The sequence below is a fragment of the Molothrus ater genome, chromosome 13, assembly GCF_012460135.2.
Source record: "Molothrus ater isolate BHLD 08-10-18 breed brown headed cowbird chromosome 13, BPBGC_Mater_1.1, whole genome shotgun sequence".
Taxonomy (NCBI): domain Eukaryota; kingdom Metazoa; phylum Chordata; class Aves; order Passeriformes; family Icteridae; genus Molothrus; species Molothrus ater.
In genome coordinates, this window is record NC_050490.2 from 3,617,316 (window position 1) to 3,636,054 (window position 18,739).

At 45.8% G+C, this 18,739-nt stretch overlaps 1 protein-coding gene across 2 annotated transcripts in view; it reads right to left on the minus strand.

The window, feature by feature from the left end:
- The window catches only part of SIN3A (SIN3 transcription regulator family member A), a 31,286-nt gene that overhangs the window by 5,690 nt on the left and 6,857 nt on the right, over positions 1-18,739 (minus strand). For both annotated transcript variants that reach the window (XM_036389832.2, XM_054516272.1), the window contains exons 2-15: positions 17,654-17,874; positions 16,067-16,243; positions 14,438-14,544; positions 13,666-13,948; positions 11,302-11,553; positions 10,468-10,620; positions 9,537-9,695; positions 8,240-8,329; positions 6,703-6,821; positions 5,021-5,231; positions 3,396-3,512; positions 2,470-2,708; positions 1,077-1,260; positions 334-907 (exon numbers count right to left, since the gene is read on the minus strand). In XM_036389832.2, coding sequence (XP_036245725.1) covers positions 334-907; positions 1,077-1,260; positions 2,470-2,708; positions 3,396-3,512; positions 5,021-5,231; positions 6,703-6,821; positions 8,240-8,329; positions 9,537-9,695; positions 10,468-10,620; positions 11,302-11,553; positions 13,666-13,948; positions 14,438-14,544; positions 16,067-16,243; positions 17,654-17,842 — 2,854 coding nt within the window. In that variant the 5' untranslated portion in view covers positions 17,843-17,874. The remainder of the gene's footprint in view (positions 1-333; positions 908-1,076; positions 1,261-2,469; positions 2,709-3,395; positions 3,513-5,020; positions 5,232-6,702; positions 6,822-8,239; positions 8,330-9,536; positions 9,696-10,467; positions 10,621-11,301; positions 11,554-13,665; positions 13,949-14,437; positions 14,545-16,066; positions 16,244-17,653; positions 17,875-18,739) is intronic.

Consider the following 18,739-nt stretch of genomic DNA (forward strand, 5'->3'; position numbering starts at 1 on the left):
TCATACCTTTTAAGGCTGCAGGTATTTTCATCATCTTTTGCTTTCTAGCTCTAGCTTCCTCCATGAGCAATTTATTTCTGAAAGCTTTTACTTAGGGAATCAAGTTCCCTACTTAGGGATATGCAAGTGTACAATGAAATAACTGCTGCGTATTATCCTTCTGCTAGTCCAAGTCCTATGTTCTCCACATCTTCCCATCTCCCCAGGGATAATAAAAAAGAGCCCATCTTAAAGGCTCACTGCTGTCACATGCCTGAAGACACCAAACACTCTGTCAGCATGCTACAAACAGAAACACCATTTTCCCCCAGCCTCCCACCAGAAGTCACTCACTGGGCTCCTTCAGTCGCAGCTGGATGGCAGGACTGTCACTCTTGTCTCGCTTTATGCCCAGCACTTCCCTCTCCCACTCCCGCTCCCGTGTCTCCTCCTCGATCTGCCGCTCGGCCTGGGTGCAGATCCGCAGCAGCCGCAAGCACAGGATCTGGTGCAGCCTCATGAAGATGTACCAGTTGCTGTTCACGTAGAAGAGGTTGTAGACCTCATCCATGCCCCGCAGCTTCTGGGCTGTCGTGTTGTTGAACATCAGCTTGGTTTTGGGAGGACTGCCCCCAACACCGTTGTGCTTTTTTGCAGCCCCGGTGGCTTCGTCCACATCCATTTCCTCCTCTTCTTCCTCCTCCACATCTGAGAGTTCACCTCGCTGAGCAAACAGCAGGTCTGGAATGAAGTGATACATGATCTGCTTGATTTTGTACTTGTCCTCTTTCTGGATTCCCGTCTGCCGCTTCACGTGGTGGATGATGAGAGAGGCAGCATCTTCCAGGATCTGCTTGTCTTCATAGGCTAGTGAGAGGTGTGGGCCTGTGGGGACTCCAGCATTGTCTTCTGAAGCCTGTTCTTGCCTCTACAAAGGAGAAACAGCATAAAAATCAGCCTAAACAATCCCTCTCCACCACCCAAGAGCCTGCTAGAAACAGATTTCCTCCCTCATCAAGCTGTGAGGAAGAGAAACCGAAACTGCACTAGCAAAGTGCATAAGGTCAAGGGAAGGAAACTACTGGTGATCATCTCACCTCATCATAGATGCTTTCAATCTCATTGAGGAGACTCTTTGACCTTAGGACCTTGGTATCATTCTGCTTGAAGTTGATGCCCTGGTGGTCCAAGGATTTCAGGTAATACTTCTCATTCTGCTCTCGCCAGACTTTATTAAATCCTCTCTGGGCTTCTCGCCACTCTTCCTCTTTCATCTTTAACCTTGGATCAAGAAAACAAAGGTGAGCTAAGAGGTGAGCATATAAGAAAAACCTCAGCCTGTGGTTCTTAGTGACTGTTGACAAGAGCTGAACTCCCAATGAAATGGGCATGGATTAAAGATCCCCCAGAAAGGAGCTTTCCAGGAGGTGCCCCCTGGACACACCCTTCTGGAGAAACCACTCTGGGTTTCTTTCACATTTAGGTAAAACCACGCAGGAACAAAGCAGCCCTAGGAGAGGGAATAAAGGGACAGGGAAGGCAAAAAAGCTGGCCCTGGTCTCTTAGAAATCCCCAGAAAGCTCCACCTGTGGAACAGGGGCAGGTTAGTTTGGACAACTGAACAAAGCATGGACACCTGAGTATCGTGGGAATGCACTCCTGAACCTTGACTCAGCATCCCAAGCAAAGCACCCCCGATTCAGCTGAAGAAGGGTAAGGAAACTGGGACCTTGCAGGTATCCTGGGAAGGCTGCTCTGCCCAGCTCCACAACTCCAAAACACAGGACCAAGAGCCCCACAGAGATAAACCAGCATGTGCTGCTTACACATCCCCTCGACCTTCCCCAAGGAGGTGCAGCATCCACTCCCTTTTAACTGAGGAAAGGGAGGCTGACAACAGAAACAGGACTGGGAATCTGAGGCTAGCAGAGACACCATGATCTGGGCACACAGATCCATAGGATTTGGAAAGGGATCACAGTTAGCCCTGGGACAACAGTTCCCTTATCTTACACACAGTGCTGACACCAGGGAAGAAAAAAGTTTAAGAGGAGACAACAGAAGCTCTATATCCTTCCAGCTGAGCTATAAGGATTTTGCTTCAGGAGGGCAATTCCCTCTAGGTGATTATTATGGAGTATACCAACTGTCCAGAATATAAATGAATTTTTTAGTTTCACACAATAATAGAATCATGGAATGGCTTGGTTCAGAAGGGACCTTGCAGATCATCCTGTCATAGATCAGAAGGGACCTTGCAGATCATCCTGTTCCACCCCCTGCCATAGACAGGGACACTTCCCACTGGACTATGTTGCTCCAAGCCCTGCCTGGCCTTGAACACTTCCAGGGCTTGGGCAGCCACAACCTTGTGGGGTAAATTCAGCCTTGTGGAGGGCACACTCAGCCACGTTTCCATAAATTTGGAGGGCATGGGGTGCATCACCCGTGGGAAGGGACCCTGGGGCAGGGTGCTGGGGCAGTCAGCACCTTTTCAGCACGATGGGCACAGCCACAGAGGGGTTCTTGCGCAGCCCATCGATGATGTCAGCTGCTTTGTCAGCGTATATCCTCTGGAGAGCCTTGCGGTGGATCACCTCCGAGGTGCCCCCCAGGGTGTTGTCCAGCCGGAATTTGGCCTGCTCCTCCGCAGACAAGCGTGACAGCTTCTTCTGGATTGCCTCGAGAACGCGGATGGTTGCCAGGTTGGTCTCCAAGACAACATCCAGCTGGAGAGAACAGTGCATTAGCCGTAGCATTTGAATAGACAAAACATGATACTTCACGGAGGCAAACATTCAAGTGACATGAAACAAGAAGCTGCGCCTGTTTAACAAGGTGTACTCGAGCACTTTGGTGTTCAGCTGCTCTAAAATAATCCAATTACATTTCATCTGCTACCTAAATAATACTGTGGAAGAATTTAAAGGCTACCAGAATGAGACAATTTGGAAATTACATCTTCCAACTGGGAGTAGAACACAATTGACAGTTACTCTACAAAAGGACGTGCCAAATCTGTGCAGATTCAGGTAATTGCCCAGCTAACTTCCATTTCCAGTCAAAATGTCAGTCATTTAAAATCCTGAACATATTGCTTTGCAGATGATTACAGGGGAATGCATGTTCTCATGCACTATGTGGGCAGGAAGAACAGAAAAGATGCAGCAATTCCATGCTCGGCCATTCAACAATTTCATGTGGAGTGGGGTGAACGAAGAGCTCCACACAAAAGGTGAGGGGCGGGGGTGGCAGCTTACACTGCTTCAGGCATGAAGAGAAAACAAGCTTTTATGCCAAAATCCAGGTGGCAGACACAATAAAAGATGCAGAATTAAAGGTATCATTACATCAAACTCATTAACTGTTCACAGAACAGAACTTTCTGAGACATGAACCAAGGAAAAGCAATTTACCTCAAAACGCTCATCCTCACACCTGTAGATGTGCTCTTCATATTGGGTCTTCTTGGAGCTCACAAATGTGGAATCTTCAGACCAGGATGGGAAGGAGACCCAGGTGTCATTCAAAACCTTTGAGGGAGAACAAGAGTCATGGTCAGTGTTCAAGGGGATCACACCTGGCCAGCTTCAAGAGCAGTCTTCTGATGGGGCAATCTAATTCCCAGCTGAAAAAGTGTGTGTGCCTTCCAAAGCCCAGCATTCACAGGGCAACCCCAAACAGCCAGAACCCAAACAGCCAGGGCAGCCTGAAAAATTCATAGGCTGGAGCTCTGAGGAAAACCTTGTGGGAGAAGAGGAAAATAAAGGTGAAAGGAGCTTTTTCTGCTTCTTTGGATTAGTCAGCTGCAACCAGCTGGTTCCCATGTGTGATTCACCATCAACACTGTATGGTCACCACAGCAGACCTGACTGTTAGACAGGACACAGTTGCTGCCTCCAAATAAGGCTAATTGGAAGTACAAAACCATACCCCAGCACCACCTTTTCTGACAAAACAGCTCAGCACCTGCAGCTTTCAATATAGGAGCAGAACATTAAAAAGCAAACAAACAAACAACCCAACAACCACCTCAAAGAGGCCAAAGGCAAAGAAACAATGATTTTGGCAGGCAGTCTTGAAAACCAGGTCCAGTTTCCATAAACTCAAAGCCTGAACAACTGAGTCATTAGATTCTCACAGGAGAAAAGTTTGTAACTGCATCACACAAGAAGCTTTTGAGAGACGTGTCAAGACATGGATTAAAAATTCAGCATTTCAGGGAGAACGAAAGATGCATCTGAGGGAATACGTGGGAGAATCTGTCTACAGAAAACATGATTTTCTTTTAAAGTTGGCCTAGAGACAACTCTGAAAGCAGACTAAGTGAGAATTTAGGTAAAAAGGTAGCAATAATCCTGAATTACATACTACCTTGTAAAGGACCTCTGAGATCACATTAAGAACACACAGAAAACCAGTTCTTCATCTCCTACTTAAGTTTGAAATCTTAATGTTCCTTTCACAGGTCATACACATAACACATCATAAATAAGATGTAGGAGCATTGGGTATGTCAGTAATTAACCATCATAACTATTCAGTAGGTTTTTCTCCAGCTGCCTCCCAACACTCTATGCAAACCTTTCACAAACTTCTGGAGAAGAGCTGATGCCAACCATCAAAGCCACGTGGGTACCACATCTCCCAGCCAGCTCTCAGCATAACCCAGTTCCTAGACTGACACCTCACCCTGTGCAATAACTTCTGGCTATGATCCAGATGTTTATGGGAGTGCCACCAGGAATTCCTGAGCTGTGCTCCCCTGGGGCTGCCACACACGCAGCACCATCCCGAGCCAGGATGGTGTGCCCATACACGCCTGGCTGCAGGAGCAGCATGGAGCAGTGTGGAGCAGTGCTGGGCAGGGAGCTGCCTGGCCCCAGCCCCATGCCCACCACCACCAGCCATGCCCTGACACCCCCAGGAACCTTTCCAACACGGGGATACAAACAAAATCCCCCTTCCTGCTCTGATTTGCTCGCTTTTGCTTTAAAAAGGCTGGGAAGAGCCTTGCCCTGTGGCACAGCTCCTGCCTTACCTCTTTACACAGTGGAGTCCTCCCCGTGCACTTGGGCTGCTGGTAGCTCTTGGGCAAGGCTCTGTAGCTGGAGCCCAGCCTCTTGCAGGAGGCATAGTCAATCTCCATGGCAATCCCCTCAGTAGCCCGTTCCTTGGGATACGTCTCCATGTGAACAGACTCCTTATATCCCAGAAAGTTTTTAAACCAAGTGAACAGTTCTGGGAATTTCCTAAAATAAAAGGAACAAAGTGAAAAATGAGCTAAACAAAATGCAAACAGCCCAAGCTGTGATGCTGAGGCTACAACTGATTACTACAGAGAACCCTCTAAATTATCAATCTGGTGAGAAGACCCTCTCTGCTCAACCCCATTCCCACAGAGCCTGACCAAATGGGAAGCAAGCACCTGCTGTTGATCAGGTGGGGATTGCTCTCCTGGTGCAACTAAGGTGCTTTAGGATTAGTGACCAGCAAGGAGCAGCTGTCAAAGCTTTTGCTACAGGGACAGCACTCGTGGCACAGTCACATCTGGGTCTCCCCAAACTACCCTGGTACTGAACTCAGGCCAGGTTCCTCATTGTTTGCCAATAGTATGAACCTTAAACCAGACCTTTCCTTTCCAGAGGCAGCAAGAAGAAACCAAAAGGCAATTCTGTAACTACACAAAAGGTTTCAACCAGATTGCTTCAACCAGACTTCACAGAGCAGCATGAATCACAGAGAAACCTTTGCCTGCAAGGCCCAAGTTTGCCTGTTTGCAGAATTTCATGAAAAATTTATTTGTCTAAAATACAGCATTTGTTCACATCCTCTTATTTCATGCAAAGCTCCAGCAACAGGATGAACTGAACCTGTTACTAATTGAATCACTAGTTATTAACTGCTTTTCTGTTATATGGCAAAAGACAATGTCCAACTCCAGAATAAAAACACCCCTGTATTTTATCTTTCCCTATAGTTAGGAGCACAGGCAGTAGATGGGAAAAGTACAGAATTTTCTTGTCAAATATTGCCCCTTTTTTACCTAAAGTCAGGCATCCTGCTGATGCCTGTCTAATTCCAGTGGACCTACAGAGTGAATGGAAGCTCCTTAGGGCAGTTTCTCTGAACAGTAGCTACTGTAATGGGGTCCTGAACCCAATTTATGTTGCTACTGCCTTCTCCCTTGGAACCAGCAATTCAGTGCCCAGGCAAAAGAAACACTTATCCTGCTGCCCAAAGTTGATGAGAGGATATCTGTTGGTTTTAATAAATTAATAGAGTGGTTCTGTACATTGCTGACAATCATGGAAGTTGTAAATTCTTATTTAAAGTACAGAGTTCTTTAACATTTTTAGTTGTGTGACAGAATTCAGCTGCTTTTTGGAAACTTTAGTGAGCTTATATCAGCACTCTGCTTTTTTCGGGGGGACATTTCCCTGTGTAATTAGACAGTGGATCTTTTCTCAAATGACATAATTTGAGAATGATTCCAGAGCAAGAAACTGCAATAACCGGCTGCTAATCATTTTGTTTGCCCTGCTGGAAAGGGAAGACACACATCAAGCAACACCTGTACTGCTCCTGCACGCTGCCTGTCAGGACACAGCGGGAATCTCTCTGGGATAAGGAATAGGAAAGGGCAGTGCACAAGACCACGAAGGTGAGTGTTTCTTTCCTGGCTCCACAAGAGAAACAGACCAGGAAAGGGGCTATACTTACCCCAGGAATGGGGAGACCAGTTGCACGAGCTCAGCCCTGGAGATCACCTCCTGGTTGAAGATCACCAGGCAGCGCAGAAAGTTCTCGTAGGCCTCGGTGCTGCGCAGAGCTTTGCGGACCTGAGCCAGAGCAGACAAGAGAAGAGGAGCTGTCAGGGTGACACTCAGCAGGGGGTGGTCCAGGAGACCTGGGTTTGACACTGTGTTTCCCACTGAGGCACATAAATCTTTGAGCTGAACAGAGAGAACTCGCCCTGTACACAGGGCCAGACAAACTGGTACTGCTGGGAGCCACCCTCATGCTGGGATCCCCTGCAATGTCAGCACTGAGGCATTACTCTAAGAAAGGAGCTGCAAGTGAAGAACTAAATCCTTCACAGAACCCTGTAACAGCTGGATTACAAAGCACTGGAATCATGGACAACATCAGTTACAACTGCAGCACCACAAACCCACCTAGGCTGCTTTTAAACTTCAGAGAGTATTTCAAGTAGGGAGTGGGGGGGTATGAGACCCATACCCTGGGTAACACCTCTCCAGCCCCTGCCTGCTTCCAGCTTGGATTGTCACAGACAATCCTCCTTCTGTGACCTCTGTAATCCTCCTTCTGTAACCCTGATCTTCACAAAATGAGAAAGCCAAACTATTCATCCCAACATCACTACCTTTCCCACAAGAACAGCAGGATCTACACATTAGACTGAGATCTATCACTGTTAAGTTATTCATCATTATGGTTATAATTCCACAGCAGGGATTTCTAGGTTTACTCATGTTAACACCTACACATCCTCCAAGCAATAAATTGGTTCCCAGTTACCATTAGCTGGTTCCCATCAAGCTGCAGAATTCACCAGATCAGCAGGGAGCAACCAAGACTGTCATCAGTGCGTGAATATTGCTTAAAAGATGGTTTTAACTTTGTCCCATACTCCCCTCTGAGCTATAAGGCACTGTATGGACATCTCAGAGAAGACACCAAGGTACCACTTGGAAACATCCCATATCTCCTTTCACTTGATCTGTGTGCTAAGCCAGCAACAGGTAACAACTGTGCAATTAATTAGATTAATCTCTGAAGGGAAATATTAAAAAAAAAGGCAGCCCAATGTAAATATGAATCAGGTGCTTTGTAAACTGAGCTCCCCCCCTGCAGCCAGCTGGCTGTAGATGGGTACAAGCTGTGCCAACACAGCAAGACAAGCCATGCACATCATCAGCTGTAGGGGGATCTTATAAAGGGGAAAACCACTTGGAGTGTGGGTTACAGGAAAAAAATCCCATTCCCTCAAACAAATTGCAGCAGCAGGTGGAAAGCTGGAAAAGGAGCTTTGGGGAAAAGACACATACAAAAAGTATCACTAATTTTAAAAAAATTCAATGTATCTGACTTAGAGGTCACCGGATACATCTGAGGTTAAGCTGAGAAATGTTATCAGGGTGGTGTAAATCTCACACGTCACTGTGATAAAAATCCAGATGTGTATACAGGAAGGACATACATCAAGCACATGCAACATCTGCATCCTGCCTCTCACCTTCTCGAAGAAGAGAGATTCTGTCCCCACACCATGTTTGCTGGCTTCTGCCAAAGACTGGTCTTTCAAACCAAGCAGTTTTGGTTTCTTCTGTTATCAAAAAAAAAAAAAAAAAAAAAAAAGAAAGGCAATTAAAAATAAAAGGTGTGTTCAGCAACTTGGGATAATTTGATTATATATCACAGGTGAGTGCCAGCTCCCTGACCCCACCATGCACTTCCCATTAAAGAAAGGTGGCTTTTTTAAGAAGAAAAGTCTATTAAAACACGTGCTACAAGTTAATTTACTGAATGTTAATAAGTAGCATGCCACTCCAAATATCTGTAATACATTGTTTCACCCTTTCCTGTAACTAGCTGATTGTTTCAATCACACTGCAGCATATCTTACTTTGATAACTAGTTTGGAAAACTGCCAGAATAGATGATTTTCGTATCACTCATCCAGTTCTGCAAGTCTTACACTTACCCAGAATGACAATTTTTTTCTCTCTTACATTCTACTGAAAGATGCTTTATTTTCCCCATCCTCAGAAAGGCTGTTAGGTGCCTCCAAAATGTGCTTTATTTTGGTGCCCTCGATTTGAAGAGAAGGAGAAAGGGCAGAAGGGGACTTAAATGGTACAATTATGCCTGCTAATGCTTCTCATGACAAAGGAAGATATACTGGCTTCAAAAAAAGCAAGCAAATTTATCCCTCATGCACAAACACGAGGCCACCTGGCCACAGGACAATTTTTGTTGCACTACAAAGCCTCGCTGCTCTCACAAATCATGTGTCATTTGAAAAGGGCAAACTTTGCTGAGAGAATAATCATTTATCATTGTATTAAAAGCTTCATCACAGGAAAGATGAGCAAACATGATTCTACTGCATCTGCTCCAAGTTCTACTACAACAAAGCTTTCAGGCACACCTTTTCAGCTCATCTTTCCCTATGTGGCTTAGGAACATTTGCTACAAATATTGGGCAAATTTATTCTGTGGCATTACTGAGACTTTTGTCTCCACACTCCATAACTCCCCCTCATTAAACACTGCTATTAAAACTACATCTTTTTTAGAAAGCGATGAAAACTCTGTTTCCCCAAGCCATTAAAGTAACTATGTCCCACCCTCAGGAACAGATACCACCATCAGTTCACAAAAATCAGAGGCAAAGATGTGTGCTTGGAAACAAGGACTTCTGAAAGCTTTAAAGACAAACACTATTTTCCACATTCTCAAGCTGCAGCCTGTGCCACAAAAACCACAAGGACCTGGAAGACACCTCCTGAAGGAGCAGCCCAGGCTCTTACCTTCACCGGAGGGGTGGCTCCGGTGCCCGAGTGCCGTCGGATCTGGCAGCCATTCTGGTTGGGTCTCTGCTGCTTGTTGTTGAGCTGTGGCTTCTTCACTGTGCCCCCGTGGTCATTCCTGACTGATTCCACTTTCTCTGCAGTTGTCTTGCTCAACAGCTTGTTCAGAGACAAACCCATAAGACCATTAGGGCTACGTTCCACACAAAATGTCACTGAACGGGTTGGGTTGGGAGGGACCTTTAAGGTCATTCAGTTCCAATGCCATGGAGGATCAGGGACACCTCTCACTATTCCAAGTTGCTCAGAGTTCCATTTGACCTGCCCTTGAACACCTCCAGGGATGGGACAGCCACAGCTCCTCAGGGTAGCCTGTGGCAGTGTCTCACCACCCTCACAGGGAAGAATTTTTTTCTATTATCTAATCTAAACCTATTCTCTTTCAGTTTGAAGCCATTCCCCCTTGTCCATGCCCTTGTAAAGAGTTTCTCTCCATCTTTTTTTGAGGCTCTCTTCAGATACTGGAAGGTCACAATTAGGTGACCCCTGAGCCTTCTCTTTTCCAGGCAGAACAATCCTAATTCTCTCAGCCTTTCCTCACAGGAGATGTGCTTCATCCCTCTGATCATTTTGGTGGCCTCTGGAATTGCTCTGACAGATCCATGTCCTTCCTGTGCTGGGGACCCCAAAGCTCCTAGCTCTAGATGATCAATGGATTTTACTGCAGTTACAACCCTAACTTAGAACAACCCTCTTGCATTTAAAATAAAAGTTATTTAAGAGACAAGTTGTAGCCAGAAAACACAGTCTACCCTCCTAACCTCCTTCCTACACCCCAGGAAACTTAGAGCAAAAGCATATTTTTCTGAACACTGGCTTCATACAGAACAGTCTGCACTAGGTATTTCACCCTATCTCCAAGGGTACTCACCACAGAGCTGTTGGCATCAGGCAGGAACTGCCCAAATTCCGAGAGCAGATCCTCCTGGTTCTTGAAGAGGCGAGCCACCTGAGCATAGACCTCCTGCTCTGTCAGGGCTGGTGTGTAGTTCCCTCCTGCCTCCTTGGCATTACGCTGCTCTTTCTGCCAGAGGAAAGAGGAGAGGTGTCAGAAGAAAGGATGCACAAACTATTCAAGTGACAAAGAAAAAACAAACAAACTTTCAGTGATAGAATAATGGAACAGCAAAGGTCTCAGCTTCTTTTATAAAGCATCATACTATATTAATAGTATGACTCTCATATATTCTAAATATCTATACTTATATATACACCATAAATACACCCTAAATGCCCAACTGGCCCTCTAACAGTAAGACACTGACCAAGAAGTGGTTTTTTTTGCTTTTAACATAGAGCTACAGCCACATTGCCTCATCCTGACACGTGCTCATGAAAAATGCCAAACTCAGTTTTTAAACAAGCATTGCAGAGACTTCCAAATAAAGATGATGGATTGAGATCTATTACTTCATACTACTATGTAACTTTTTTAACTTGCCAGACTTCTGCTTAGTTCAAGCAGAATTCAAGACCAGGCTGGAGAGGGCTTGGAGCAACCTGACCTAGCAGAAGGTGCCCCTGCCCATGGCAAAGGGTTGGACTAGATGATCTTTAAGGCCCCTTCCAATCCAAACCAGTCCATAATTACCTGCTGGCCACTGCTAGTACAGCAGAAGACCCAAATGCAAATTTTGGACAGCCCCCAAAGCAAAGCAAGAGAAAGAACCACACACAGGCACAAATTCACATTTCCAACACTCACCTGATACGTATGGAGAATCTCCAGGAAGGCTTTGTAGATGTCTGGCTGTCCCTGGAACCGGTTTTTGATCTTGTTGACATAGTTGATGGCGTGGTTGAACTCCACGGGCTGATTGTTCTGCAGGGATGGTGTGGTGCCCAGAGAGATTGTCACGGGCGTGTGCGGCTGCACCGGCGGCGAGCGCGGCGACGCGTACGGCGGGATTGGGGGCGTCTGCTGGCTGGCAGGGGTGTGAGCCTGCAACTGCGATGGCTGAGGGGAACACAGGCTCTGTTAGCAAGCAGCAGACCCTCCCCCCCTCATGGTCAGGATAAAGCAATTCTAACCCACTTAGGGATAAATAAATAAATAAATAGAAATAGATAAATATTTAGCGGGCCAGCAGAGACTAAACTGCAACTGCGATGGCTGAGGGGAACACAGGCTCTGTTAGGGAGCAGCAGATCCCCTCATGGTCAGGATAAAGGCAATTTTAATCCACTTAGGGATAAATAAATAAATAAATAAATAAATAAATAAATAAATAAATAAATAAATAAAAATAGATAAATATTTAGTGGGCCAGCAAAGACTAAACTGCATCACGGAGACAAAATACCCGGGCCGTTCAAGCAGTTGTTATTAAGATGATTTTCCTTGCTAATTGCTTTGGACTGAAACCTGACAAGAGACACAAACTACCTCAAAAACTTAACAGAGCCAAAATGCATAGATATGGCTGGCTCCCACACAGCCAGTCACTTTGGCACTAGTCAACAATTGTGGGATGAATGGAGGCAATAGCAAGGGAAAACATGAGTTTCTTCAGACAAAAAGCAGGCAGTGAGTAATTATTTTGAATACTCTCAATGGACATTGAACAGCCAGGTGAAAATTTAGTTTTGAGGTGGCATTTTAAATAGAAATGGACGTACTTATTCCCCTCACATTTTACATTTCAAAACTCCTATTAAACAGAGTTTTCAGGACTGAGAATTTAAATAACTGTCTTAGGATGGGCATAAATATCCTGTTACAATATCCTGTCCTGCCTTTACCTGCCTAGTAGGGACATCTTACCTCATTGTCTAGCCTGTCCCTCAAGCTCATTTTAAAGCTTCAGCAAGGACAGTTCAACACTTTGCAGGTGTGACAGGGAGAAAACCACTTATCCCATGGTGTTAAGAAGGAGACTGCTACATCTTTACTGAGAGCATGTACCTCTTCAGAAAAAATCCCTGAAACCTAGCACAGGCAAGTTCATTCTGGAATGATCTGCAGTGTCCAGCTTGGCAAATCTTTTACCAAATCTTTCAGCATGTTTTTGTTTGCCATTTCTGAGCAGGAAGTTGCATGTCCCAACAATGTTTGCCCAGAGATCAGCTAACTGCCATATTTTAAATCCTGCTGCTTTTTAACTGCATGTCACCTTTTCCTCTAGCTTTTCCAGGCAATTGTTATCTAACAGTTTAGGGATTAACCCTTGAAACTTTGGAGATCCCATCCCTAAGGCTCTGAAATATTTTCACACTTTGAGGCTAAAATACACAAAATTTCATCTGGAGTAATCTCCTTGAATGTCTATTATCCTGTTCTGTTTCACATAAAATACATCTTTTGGACAGTAGAATCTGGATTATATCTAAACCAGAGTCAAATTTCCTTTGTTACTCAAAGGTCTCTGTTTTGGGCACACACAACCAATACCTACAGGCAATCTCATGGTCATTCTGCTAAACTCTTGCACTTTAGATGTTGTCAATAACTCCTGAACCCTTCCAGCTGACAGCTGAACCAGACCCCTCTACAAAAATCATTCAATCTGAAAACAAGACTTCAAGCAATGCAGAGGTCACCAAATAACAAATGAAGGTTTCCTAAAGATTTAATTGCCTCAAGCATTTGAAATGATTCACACACTTCCACACCAAAGAGAACATCTTTATCATAACCTCTGTTTTATGGGCAATTTCTTGGGACTTTAGGTCTAAGACAATATACTCAAAAGCAGACAGATAGTGTGTGCCCAGTGCTTTAACTAGGAACCTTTTCCCTAGGTTGCTGGATCACTTCTTGAATAATGTGTGTGCCATTTACCAGATGCTCTGACTGTCTTTCAGTTCCCCACTGCCAGCAACAAGGCTTTTCCAAACCCTTAATGTTTTGGAAAGCTTATTTGAATTGCTGTCAAATTAACTACAACTGCATCTTCAAGTTTGAAAATGAGAAACTAATCCAGCAGCAGAAGGGAAACACATGAAGGCTCACAAGTACTGTGGGAAAGCAGCGTGGAAGTTAATTTTTCACCCTCTAGCTGCACACCAGCTTCAGCTGGAGGCAGCAGGATCTCTGTGCTCTCGGTGCAGGTCACCCAGAGCCCCTCACCTTGCTGATTTTGGCAGGTGTGGGCTGTGGGGCCGGCTGTGCTGGTGTCGGGGTCGACTGCGCCGAAGGCTGCGACGGATGCGGCGGCTGCGGCTGCGGCTGGGGCTGCAGCCCGTGCGTGGGGATCTGGTGAACCTGCCCCGGGGTGGTCACGTTCACCATGTCATTGGTCTGCACCTCAATCTTGTAGCCAGGTGGCAGGAAGGTGTTGAAGCCCATGATCAGGTCTGGGTGGCCCTTGAAGAGCTGCGACACACGGCTGATCACCCCCGGAGTGTCGATGCTGGGGAAGGAATAAGATCACAGTGTCACCATCCCCTGGCACCTTGCAGTGGGACAAGGTTCTCCACACAGCGATCTTCCAGTAGACTTTGTTTTCCCCCCTTATCACCTCTAACATATGAAACAATGCAAAACTGAGTCCTATAAACAGACTGCTGAACTCAAGAGTGACATTAGCATTATTTTATCAGCCCAGACAGGGCTTTATATCCATGAGATCCAGTCCCAAGTCTGACCATTATTAATGGGCAGACAACCAGATGAATCAGCTGTCAAGGCTGAACTTGTGAACTCCCACTCTAGGCAGAGATTTAGTATAAATGAAGGGATGCATTTCATTTTCAGAAAATAAAGCACACAACTGCTTTTACATCATTGTCCAGGTGTGTTATTCTGTATACAAAGGACAGAATTCAGCTCCTGCCCTGTGCTCCCATGTCCACATACACTCTTTCTAACCTGGAAGGAAGAAGCAAATGCAGCTTGTTACCTTTGAGATTTAAATTCCTTCATAATATCCAAGAAGTCATTGTAGACCTGTGGCTGACTACCAAACTGTAGCTTCACCTGGTCAAGGTAAGACAATGCATCCTCCACCTGGAGACAGACCAGACAGGTCGTTTTAGCAGAGAAGATTTGATTTCACCTCCCATTGTTCTGTAAAACACTCAGCATTTGAAAACACAGCTGTTAGCCCTGAGCCTGGGCAGGGAATGAAGGAGCAAAAAGCTCATGAGCCTGGTTTGTGTACTACCAGCACTGTTTGAATAAGAGTTACTCACTCCCCACTCCTGGCCCACAAGATAAAACTGTACCAAAAAAAAGACAACAAGGAAAAAAAAAAAAAAAAAAAAAGGCAACACAGATCAGCAGAATTACTCAGAATGAAAAAAAAAAAAAAACCACCAAAACCCAACATGCTCCAAATCTACCATCACTGAAGTGACTGCTAGGATAAACAGAACTAGACTGATTATTTTTCCTGCATTCATATGTGGAAATTATTATGGAAGTGTAAGAATAAGCAGAAAGTGGAAATGACATATTCAGTGTAGTAGATGTCTGCCAGGTACACGCTTGCACTTTTCTCAAAAAACCAGACATTTCAGTTCAACATAGAAGGGCTTTGAAAATGGCAACTGTGGGTGGCAAAATGTTTTACACCTTAAACAGCAAGAGGTTCATGATTTGTGTACCAACAGCCAATTTTCAGAGGTGCAGGAAGAACACCCATGGCTCAAAGTGAGAGCTCTGGGTCCCTGAGCCTCCAGCAGCCTGGCCAAGCACTCAGCAGCTGCAAGAGCAGCACACAGGACCCCTCTTTGGTCTGAAATTAAACAACAGCACGAGAAGACTCATGTATAGCCCCAACCTTGCACCAGCAAAGGATTTTTCATGGATTTCACTGTGAGGAAGAAGCACTCTTTTTGAAACTGGTTTTCAGAGGTTTGTAGAAATGAAGTTTCCTACATTCAGCAAAAGGAAAGGGCAGTGGTTTCCACCAAAACTGGAAAAGACTCACACCGTATTTGGAAGAAGCTGAAACAGGCATCAATTTGTATGTATGTGCCTTCTCCAAATGTAGCAACTTAAAGGGGTTATTTTTGGTGGACTTGTCTCTTTGTTTAAGGGTTTTACAGCACATAATCTGAGAATAGAGCCTTCCTTACTCCCAAATTACTCCCACACAATCACCCACATATGCCATGTGTTCAGAAAAGCACCAAATGTTTTGGTAATTTAACCCATTCATCCAAATACTCTAAGCAATACATTCCTCCTTTCCCTCCCTGCCACAAATCTTTTCCTGGCCAGTCCAATTTCTTTTTATTATGGTTATGTGAAACAACAGGGCTTCAGCTGAAAGAGAAGTCCATTTCTGTGTTCAATAGACTCCCAAACGTGAGAAGCATCAAATCCTTGGGAAGGGGGAAAGGGAAGGGGGAAAGGGAAGGGGGAAAGGGAAGGGGGAAAGGGAAGGGGGAAAGGGAAGGGGGAAAGGGAAGGGGGAAAGGGAAGGGGGAAAGGGAAGGGGGTTAAAAATGGCCAGAAAAAGGGACCTGGCCGCAGAAGGAATTTTGGGAGAGGATGGTTGACATCGGGCAGCTGCTGACATTACCTTGAGCCTCTGGAACTGCTGCTGGCCCTGCACAGGCACGGCTGGGGGCGTGGGGTGCGTGTGGCTCTGCACCACCTGGCTGCCGTGGGGCTGCACGGGCGCGGGGTGGTGGTGGCCGCTGTGCACGGCGGCGATGGCCGGCCCGTGGCTGCCCGAGCTCTGCGGCACGGCCGACACCTGCCAAGGCAAACAGCACATCAGGCACGGCCCCGTGGAGGGAGCAGAGCCTCCCAGCTCCCCAGACACAGCAGGACAGTCAAGGAAGCAGAAGGCAGCTGGTTTGAGCTTTAACCATGAGTGCTAACAGCTTTGCTCGACCAACTCCAGACAGCTCTCATCCCACACTCCAAATACAGGAAAGCCCTCCCTGCAGACACGTGCCAAACGCAGGTTGTCCCCAGCCTGCACACTCACTGCCTGTCCTGTATGTCCCCTGACATAAAGAGCTGGAAAAGGAGGGTAAAATGGAATTTTTAAGCTGGCAAGAGTCAAGGTTCTCTCCTTTCCCTATATGTCACAAGTAATAATCTGAATGAATGAATCTACATTCTTGATAATTCAGTTTGGGTATTAAAAGTCAAATTGTGACTCTGGCATCAGCAGGCTCAGGGGAAAACCCAGCTTGGTATTTCCCCTAGAAAACCAGGGAAAGAACAGAAAGCATGCACTTTTAGGACTTCTTCATACCATAAACCAGGAAAGTTTCAATTTGGAAAATCATTTTCGCAAACTCAGTTTTCCATTCAAGTCTCTTTTAGATGGAACATACTTAATTTAATTCTCATGAACAAAATAAGGTTTGCTTGCTGGTCCATCTAAGTTCTTTTTAGGAAGGACTGCCAGTATCAACACACCCTCTTAGAAAGGGTCTGCCTGCAGCTCTTCAGCTCTGTGGCTGCCACTATCAGTGTGAATATCCTTTCTGCAGAAGCAAGGATGAAGCTGTGGGTAAAATCAGGCACTAGACAGGGAGAGCAGCTCACCAGCAACACAAGTGTGGAAGGTTGAACATACCAGAAATGTGGCAGAGACAAATATCCCACAAATAGCCTTTCCCTGCTCTTTCACTGACAGCTATCTCCAGTGTACTCTTAAAAAGATTTTTTTTCCCTGTTCCCAGCTGCCAGCTCCTTGTAAAGGAGGCAAGAGAGGGAAGAGTGCCACCTAATGACTCTGGGGTAATGTTTTACAAAACATTTCAATTTTCCTGAAAGTCTTCAATCTAAATGCTGATCTAGTCTGTTAAGCTTAAGATCACCCAAGATACCATAAGTCTTTTACAACAGCAAACCTTTTCCTGCTGAAAAACAGAAAAATGGAGGAAAAACCCTTCACAAACCTGACTCTGAGATTCAGAGACCAGGGTCTGAGAGAATCATTAGAAGAATCATGTTCAAGAAAGCCAAGTCACACCATGTTGGTTGGTGAATGAAGCCAACAAAGCAAGCACTGACAACGAGACGTACATTGTCCATTTTTTAAAGGAAACCCCGAGTACCAAAACAAAACTTTGTGTCAAATACAGAACTCTACGGTGCTACAACACGGTGCTGGCTGGCCAGGGAGCTAAGGGCTGAGCACACACACCTGGTAGCTGGGAGTTACAGAGTACTGGATGCCCGTGGCCGACTGCATGGTGTCGGACACCGCCTCATAGACCGGCGGGGCCGGGGCGAGCACGCGGTGCTGGTGCGGGAAAGCCTCGGTGCTGCTGGTGATACGTCTCTGCTGCGACGCATACACGGGAGACTCCTGCTCATCCAATCGCCGCTTCATGCTGAACTCATGCTCGGGAAGCACCTCAAAACCTGGGGAAAGCACACTGGTTAGCACAGGGAAATTGATCCAGCGCTCCTGTCCTGCAGAGATCACCGCGAGCAGGCACGGCGAGTTTCTGTCTGTTCCAGTGCTGGTATCTTGTAAAGGGAAAGTGGAATTAAAGATTAGCTTTCAGCATAAAACATGCAACCGTATCTCAGCACAAAAAGTACAGCCTTATTGTTGTAGGAACTTGAAAGTTAAGGATTTCTTCAGTCTCACCTAAAGGATGTTGCTAACACACAGACCCCAAGCGATGCAGAGCTTGTGAATGCAGTGTTTGAACACAAGAGGCTGGGGAAGGAAGGAGGTGTTACCTACACACCATTTATACTGACAATAGGAAAAAAACCCCTCTTGGACAGTCCAGGTAGGATGACAGCTGAGAGAGATGCTGTGAGAGATCCTAAAGGATGTTGCTAACACACAGAGCCTGAGCGATGCAGAGCTTGTGAATGCAGTGTTTGAACACAAGAGGCTGGGGAAGGAAGGATGTGTTATCTACACACCATTTATACTGACAACAGAAAAAAACCCTCTTGGACAGTCCAGGTAGGATGACAGCTGTGAGAGATACTTTAAAACATGGGAAAAAAGCAGGCTGCAGAATCAGAGTGTGAAGTCGCTTACAAAGCCCCAAAGCATTTAATACATGTGTATTAAGCACATTTCATGTGTAACTTTAGGGAAAGACATAGGTCTACTATACTAGGAGCATTTTGGGTACCACATGCCACACCTGTGGTGCTGCCAGCACCCTGGCCCCACTCAGAAGCTGGATTCCTGCCTGCCTGCCAGGGAGCACAGATCAGCAGCTCCCTCACTTACTCCCTTGTATTTATTTTCATGTTCCTG